Consider the following 8,672-nt stretch of genomic DNA (forward strand, 5'->3'; position numbering starts at 1 on the left):
TAGCCTCCACACACGGGGCGGCTGCTTAACCCACTACGCAACCGACCGCCCCGCATATTGCACTTTTTTATGATGAAAGGAAAGAATAGCAAGTGGATGAGGGCCTGGGTTGTGTTGAGGCACATGGCCTATTATATGGACATTTCACAATTATATGGACATTTTTTGGAAGAAATAGTAACTCATGTTTTGCGACTTGAAAGAAAGAAAGAGAGAAGAAGGAAATAAAGACATGATTTAAAGATATGATGTAAAGCATGGAAGTGTCTGTTGTACATAGTTTAGTCATTTTCAGGCTGATTATCTTTTATTGTTCATAAATACCGGTTGTTTTAAGAGAAGTTTATGTTTTTCTACTGTTGCCATTAGAGAAGTTGTTTTAGTTTTATTACAAAATGCTTACATAATGTAGCGCTACATGCCCTCATTGATCATTATCCGTTGATACTTTTTTAATATAGCTGTTTTTGTAGTTGTTGATTTATGATTTAGGTTTTATGCAGTTTGCTGGGAATCAAGATAATAGTGTTCAGATATAGACAGATGCACTTACTCTTTTCTGGGCAGTTTTTCTTTACTGGAAAGTTGTCAAAATTCAGGATGGTGTTCAGGGTCCAGTTGAACTTGTCATTGATTCTGCTCAGCTTGTCTGTCTCTGTCTGTAAGATGCTCCTCGCCACGATCAGCTGCTGATTTTCTGCCGTGAGGTTGGTGAGATTTGCCTTCTGTTCGTCCACTATCACACTCAGCTTGTCTGTCTCTGTCTGTAAGATGCTCCTCGCCACGATCAGCTGCTGATTTTCTGCCGTGAGGTTGGTGAGATTTGCCTTCTGTTCGTCCACTATCACACTCAGCTTGTCTGTCTCTGTCTGTAAGATGCTCCTCGCCACGATCAGCTGCTGATTTTCTGCCGTGAGGTTGGTGAGATTTGCCTTCTGTTCGTCCACTATCATGCTCAGCTCGTCTGTCTTTGTCTGTAAGATGTTCCTTGCCACGATCAGCTGCTGATTTTCTGCCGTGATGTTGCTGAGCTTTGCCTCCTGTTTGTCCACTATCACACTCACTAAGACAAAGATGAGAGGCAGACAGTCAGTCAGTCGATTAGTGGTGTTTGGTGTACATCAGAGAAGTTTTTTTCCATAAGCCTGCATGCTTTTCAGGTCAGATTGGATCATAAAACACAAAACAAAACTATAAATCAGAAATAAAAAGTAAAATTGAGTTTAAAAAAGTATATATTGTATTTTTTTCTGTTGGTAGAAGACACCCTGAGCAGACTCTGTTGGTCTAAATGTGACATGAGCTGCTATTTCTTTATTTCAATAGACAATAGAGCGTGTTGAAATAAAACTCACTGTAGATGACGGCAGTGATGGTCCCCACCAGGAAGACACAGAGTATCCCCAAACACACAGCCAACGCCCCGAGGCGAGGGTGTGCTTCCTCTTTACTATCTGCTTCTGGTGACAAAACTCATATTAAAATCAGTATTGTAGTTATAATTAAGTGATCTGTTATCAACTTTATCATGGTTGCATGGAGTGAACCACTGGAACTTATTTGTTATGACCAATATTTATTGTAACATACTCTTATAATCACTTTTGTGATGATTAATGAAAAATATTGATGTTTTGATGTTGTGAATAATTGTTTTTAACAGTATAGACCACGTATTGTTACCAAATATGTGTATTTTAACTAAGAAACAAATCAAACAACATATATTACAGCTTACCTGGTACAGTAGCAGCAGTCCCTTTAGGTGTTACTTCAGAGTAAACTGGCGGCTCCTCCGGGTTTTTCTCTGGATGACAATAATATCAAATGATGATGTAACATATTCTTATAATCACTTTTGTGATGATTAATGAAAAATATTGATGTTTTGAAATCTTTTTTTAACATTATAGACCACGTATTGTTACCAAATATGTGTATTTTAACTAAGAAATGAAACCCACAACATATATTACAGCTTACCTGGCACAGTAGCAGCAGTCCCTTTAAGTTTTACTTCAGAATAAACTGGCGGCTCCTCCGGCTTTTTCTCTGGATGACAGTAATAACAAATGATGAGAGGATGAAGGGTAAATTCTTTTTTTAAAAACTGACCGGAGTCACGTACCTTTTGGAGGCTCATCCCGATTTTTAAAGACCACTGTAGAATAACTGATTTCTTCCTCCATCCTTAAAACTCTTAGCCGACAGTACGACAGACTTCCTTTCAGTGCTGAGGACAGGAATGAACAAAAACCTGCAGCTACTGTTCAAAAAGTGACACCACCTCATGGAGAACAAACAAGAGCTTCCTCTTCTGCTTTTGTGGTCAGTCATTACAAAAGATGTCTGTATACTTCTGTGAAGTCCAACAATCTGAAGGTGAACTGACAGCTGGTGGGGTGTCAGTTCACCTCCTTGCCACGGCCGAGGTGCCCTTGAGCAAAGCACCCTCTATCAACATCTGCCCACCGCTGCAGTCTGTGTGTATTAGGCGTCTGCCACTATGTGTGATCCTGTGCATGTGCATGTGTGTTCTGACAGGTGCCAACTGGATGGGTCAAATGCATTTTAGCCTTTTATGAAAGACTGACTGTTGACAGTCATAAAAGAGATGAAATAGAGATAAACAATTATTTTAAGGGCTGGAAAGTAGAAGTAGTTGCTTCTGCAGACACAGAAAACTAGAAACCCAGCCAAAAAAAAGACAAGAGAAGAAAAAAGGTTGAAATATTATGTTTGGGACACAGTCAATTCAACAAATAAAAATGCATACAATAAAATATTGAGCCCAATAAGAGACCGAGGAACCGTCCATCAGAGTCAATCATAAGGACAGCAAAACAACACCATAATCACAAAATAACAAAATACACTCACAGAAAGGAGAAAGTTGAGTTCTCCATTCAACCCTGAGAAATGAGTGGCCTTTAATTATATATCCAGAATGACTCTCTTTCAGAAGGTCTTTGAGTCTATCTCCTCCCCTGATAGAATCTTCAATATGTTCTATGCCATGATATCGTTTAAAGAGTCCACAACTACAATGACTTCATCTTTGTAATGGACAGCCATGGGTACTGTGGGGTTACCAGTTCTAATGCATGCTTATGTTCTGCCAAGCTTGCCTTCTTACGCTTTGTTCTCCAAAGTGAAGCGTCCACAAGGGCACTCAAGCTGTAAACAACAGAAGAGGTATGGCAATTAATAAATGTATTATGTCAAATGTATGACCAGATGTCACACAGTAAAAAATTGGCATTTATCATATTGCTACAGTGATTGCAATGTCCACAGCTGTGATTACCTTTAAGGTTGAAAGCCGGTTTTCTGTGATACAGGAGGGAGATGATCTTAACAAGTTTGTCTTTCAGAGTAGGAGCTCTTCGGAAGCTAATAGCGGAGAATCTGGAAGAGCTTCTCTAAGAACACTATCACTTTTCAAAATGTCCCCAAGTGCACAATTGCACAATTTTGTTTAATTGCATTACTATGGTCATGTATTGTGCACAAAATATACCTGATCAGATTTGTTGTTCTTCGTTTAGGGGCTAACAGTGTTCTCTAGGGAGACATTTTGCTTTGTTGTAGCTCTGAATATAGTTTGTATGTTGATATCCCTTTGCCTTAAAATCTCTGGGTCATATAGAGCAATTTTTTTCATAATCTTCTTCTGAAGTCACATATACGTTTCAGTCTCTGTAACTGACCCAAAAGGAATATTATTTGTTAACCAAGAGGATAAAACTATCTGCTCGAAGAATTTGTTTTGCGGTCAGTTGGTTTTCTGAGAGGGAGGTATGTAAATCTCCATTGCCATCGTTAGAGATTTTAGTCTAAGAATTTATTTCAGATGGGGAGGAAATTCAAGACTAAGTTTTTAGATTTTTATTAGTGTTTATTTAAATATGAAATGAATGAAAGGGAAAGTTCAGTTTTTGAACCTGACCAGAGTAAAATGATATCATCATATATCTTCCCCACCAAATGATTTTATCCAAAAAAACATTAAGGTCAGAGTAAACAAACGTTTCTTCCCATACTCCCATAAACAGATTTGAATAGTTTGGTGCAAAACAGGCTCCCATTGCTGTACCTTTTCTTTGTTTAAAAAATTGATTCTGGAATAGAAACCATGCCAAACCATACCATGTAAGTCATGGTAGTTGTGACTCTTTAAAGATATCAGGCATAAACATATTGAAGATTCTATCAGGGGAGGAGATAGACTCAAAAGACTCTGCCAAAGAGAGTTCTTCTGGATATATACATTAAAGGCCACTCATTATCCAGGGTTTGAATGGAGAATCGACTTTCTCTTGTTTTTTCGGTGAGTGTATTTTTGTATTTTGTGATATTTGGTGTGTTTGCTGTCCTTTAGATGACTCTGATGACGGTTTCCTCGGTCTCTATTGGGCTCAAATATTATATTGTATTGCATTTTTTTGATTTGTTGAATTGACTGTGTAATGCTTGGAGTTGCAATTGCTGATTTATTGACTCTGATTTTATTTTTTTTCTGTCTTCAGAGTCTTTCACCTCTGCTTTGTCATTGGCAGGTCATGCTGTTCAGGTCATGTGACCTCCTACCTGCTCACACTGAGCAGCTGTCGTAATTTATCTATTTTAACTGTGAATTGAGCTTGTCACAAACATTCACTCGTGTCCTGATGAAGGCCAGTTTGGCGAAACGCTAGACCCTTAATAGATTAGCCATGTATCAATAAAGGCATTTTAAGTAATCTACCCTCACGAGTGCTCAGTTTTCTGTTTGCAATATGATATGAGTAATCAAATCAGAGCAAACATAAGCCTGCCCCCAAACCTCAGGCCCTTCTTTTTTCCCTTCACTGCAGAACAAAGCAGCACACCGGCTGCACCGGTCTCCTCCCTTATTGTGGATGCATGAGTATATAAAACCATCCACCTCCTTATGTTCATCTTATTTTGTTTATGGAAAAATAAATGACATTGAACGCTCACGGATCCTTAGGTTTTCAAAACTGTAACCTGTCATCTTGTGCTGGTGCTGAAAGGGGAGCACGTCGAAAGGTGGTCCTTTTACGTGCCGTATGATAAGCGGTTTTCAGATTTGATCTTTAAAACACGACAAAATGCCACTTCCTTTTCACCCTTCGCCCATCCTGTTGTTTATCCAACCCTCCCTGTAGCCGGTTCATCTGAAGCCGATCTATTTCGCCGACCTCTGGCAGCTTCCTGTCTGAGCGGGCTTTAGTTGGCATGCTGGTACCGAGCGTCCCATATGGAAAAGCAACACGGTGGAGTATATGGCCGTCTGCTCAGGTAGGACGAGCTTTTATGAGCACTTTTTGACATTTACCTTCAGTCATTATAGCGTGGCCCCCGTAGCGGGCGCCAAATTTTGGTAATAATCTGCCACATTTGGTAATACAGTTCTTGAACACAACTTTGTCTTGTCGGCATTTTTTAAGAAGCTGTTACATATTGCCCTTTTTTTTGTTTTTTTTTGTAAAGATTTTTTGTTTGTGGGCCGGTGATATAGACAAGCTGAAGGATAGAAAGGAAAGGCAGGGGGGGGAGTGAGCGCGGCATAAATGGCCGTTTCCGTGCGGGAGTCGAGCCGGGGGGGGCCAGCTGGCCAGCTGCAGCGAGGACTATAGCCTCCACACACGGGCGGCTGCTTAACCCACTACCAAACCGAACCGCGGCCCGCATATTGCACCTTTGTTTTATATGAACGGCAGAATAGCACTGTGATGAGGGCCCTGGGTTGTGTTGCAGGCACATGGCCTATTATATGGACATTTCATGTTTCCCCCTTCTAGACATTTTTTGGAAGAACTAGTAACGCATGTTTTTGCGCCTATCCAGGAAACCAGAAAGACAGCAAGAAGACATGACGAAGCCCAGGATTTAAAGATATTGATTAAGTATGGAAGTGTCTGTTGTAGCCTAGTTTCGTCATTTTCAGGCTGATTCTCTGTATTTGTTTCACTCCCGGGTGTTTAAGAGAATTTTCTGTTTTTCGCTCTCTCCGGGTTTGGCCATTAAGACGGCTGTATTCTGTTTTTTCTTACAAAAGCTTACCTCCGGTAAGCGGCTCATGTCGCGCTCACAAATGGCCCCGCATTGATCAATTCTATCCGCTGCTCGCTTACTTTTTTCCCTATGCGCTTGTTTGTTGTTTATTGTTGATATTCTGCTTTTCTGTTTTATTGTCAGTTTGCTGGGCAGCCAGCTCCGGTGTTCAATATAGACAAGCCTGCCCTTCCCTCTTTTCTGGGCCTTTTTCTTTACTGTGCAAGTTTGTCCCAATTCAGGCTGGTGTTCAGGGGTCGCGTTGACCTTGTCGTTGCTGATTCTTCTCCGGGCTTGTGTCTCTTTCGTCATCTGCGCCTCACGCACGATACAGGCTGGCGGATTTGTCTGATTTTTCTGTCTGGTCTGGCCGTGAGGTTTGGTGAGATTTGCGCTTCTTTCGTCACTATCACACTCTAGCAGCTTGTCTGTCGCTGTCTGTAAGATGGGCTCCTCGCCACGATCACAAGCTGCTGAGTTTCCTTTTCTTGCCGTGAGGTTGGTGGATTGGGCCTTCTGTTCGTACCACTATCACACGGCAGCTTGTCGTCGCTGTCCTGTAAGATGTCCTAACGCCACGCATCGTTGGCGGTGATTTCTCCGTGAGGTGTTGAAGTGAATTGCTTCTGTTCTACCACTTCCAGCACTCAGCTGTCTGTCTCTGTCTGTAAGATTGCTCCGTCGCCACGATTCAGCTGCTGATTTTTCTGCCGCGGAGGTTGGTGAATTGTGCCTTCTGTTTGCGTCCAGCTCATCATGCTCAGGTGTCTGTCTTGTTAAGCATGTTCCTTCGCCACGATCAGCTTGCTGATTTTCTGCCGTGATGATTGTGAGCTTGCCTCTGTTTGTCAGCATATCACACTCACTAACGACAAAGATGAAGAGGCTAAGACAGTCCGTCAGGGTCGATTAGTGGTGTGGTGTACATCAAGAAGTTAAATTTGCATGAAGCCTGCATGCTGTTTCAGTCATTGGATCAGAAAACACAAAACTAATATATAAACAAATATAAAAAAGTAAAATTTGAGTTTATAAAAGTATACTATTGTATTTTTATATCTGTGGTTACGAAGCCCCCCTGCGCAGCTCTGTTGGTCTACACTGTGACCTGAGGCTGGCTCTATGTCTTTCATTCATAGACATGATAGCTTGTTAATCCACTAAACCACTTGTAGATGACGGCTGATGCGTCCCCCCCGGCAGACAGCAGCGTATCGCCAAACCCCCACAAGCCACGTCACAGAGTTCGTAAGTGGTGTTGCTTCCTCTTTTACTATCTGCTTCTGGTGACAAAACCCTATTAAAATCAGTATTGTAGTTATAATTAAGTGATCGTTTATCAACTTTATCATGGTATGGCTGGAGTGAACCACTGGAACTTATTTGGTTATGACCAATATATTGTAACATACCTTATAATCACTTATTTGATAGGTATGAAAATATTGATGTTTTGATGTTGTGCAAATATGTTTTAACATATCAGACCACGTACGTTACCACATCTGATGTAGTATTTAGATAACAGAACAAATTCACCACAACGCTGATATTACAGACTTACCTGGTACAGAGTAGTAGCAGTCCCTTAGGTGTTTACTTCAGAGTGAACTGGGCGGCTGCTCTCCGCTTTTCGCTGCGATGCAATAATATCAAATGATGATGTACATATGCTTATAATCACTTTTGTGATGATTAATGAAAAATATATGATGTTGTGAAATCTTTTTTAACGTATAGACCACGATCTGTTACCAAATATGTGTATTTAACTAAGAAATGAACCACAACATATATTACAGCTACCTGGTACAGGAGGGCACAGCGCCTTTAAGTTTACTTCAGAATAAACTGGGCGGCTCCCCCGGCTTTTTCTCTGGATGACGTAATATAACAATGGAGAGAGGTGAAGGGTAAATTCTTTTTTAAAAAAAGTGACCGGAGTCACGTAGCCTCTTTGGCAGGGCCTCATCCCGATTTTTAAAACCACTGTATGAAATAACTGATTCTCCTCCATCCATAAAAACCTCTAGCCGAACAAGTAACGACAGACTTCCTTTGCAATGCTGAGGCAGGAATGAACCGCAAAAACCGGCAGCAAGGTTCAAAACGTGGACCCCGACAAGTCCATGGAGAGACAAACAGAGCTTCCTCTTCTCGCTTTTGGGTGGTCATTACAATGACAAGATGTCTGTATAACTTCTGTTGAAGTCCAACATTCTTGAGGTGAATGACTGACAGCTGGGTGGTGTGTCAGTCCCACCCCTAGCCACGGCCCGCGAGGTGCCTTGAGCAAGGTCACCAGTATCAACTATCGCCCACCCGCCTGCAGTCGTGTTATAGTTAGGCGGTCTGCCACTAATGTGTGTGATCCTGTGCATGTCAGGTGTTTTCTGATCAGGTGCCAACTGGAGGGTCAATATGCTTTTACCTCTTTATTGAGAAGACTGGACTGTTAGCAGTCAGTAAAAGAGCTAATGAACTCAGAGGATAAACAATTATTTTAAGGGCTGGAAAGTAGAAGTGTAGTTGCTTCTGCAGACACAGAAGAAACTAAAAACTCAGCAAAAAAAGAACAGAGAAGAAAAAAGGTTGAAAATTATGGTTTTGGG

The 8,672-nt window shown here is 41.3% G+C and overlaps 1 protein-coding gene across 1 annotated transcript in view; it reads right to left on the minus strand.

The window, feature by feature from the left end:
- LOC109142234 (C-type lectin domain family 4 member E) overlaps positions 1-1,413 on the minus strand; it is a 4,284-nt gene extending 2,871 nt beyond the window's left edge. Inside the window, exons 1-2 of the mRNA XM_027286158.1 lie at positions 1,356-1,413; positions 554-1,063 (exon numbers count right to left, since the gene is read on the minus strand). Of these exons, the coding sequence (XP_027141959.1) occupies positions 554-1,063; position 1,356 (511 nt within the window). The 5' untranslated portion in view covers positions 1,357-1,413. The remainder of the gene's footprint in view (positions 1-553; positions 1,064-1,355) is intronic.
- Between the last annotated feature and the right edge of the window lie 7,259 nt (positions 1,414-8,672).

The sequence above is a fragment of the Larimichthys crocea genome, chromosome XIII, assembly GCF_000972845.2.
Source record: "Larimichthys crocea isolate SSNF chromosome XIII, L_crocea_2.0, whole genome shotgun sequence".
Lineage (NCBI taxonomy): Eukaryota > Metazoa > Chordata > Actinopteri > Sciaenidae > Larimichthys > Larimichthys crocea.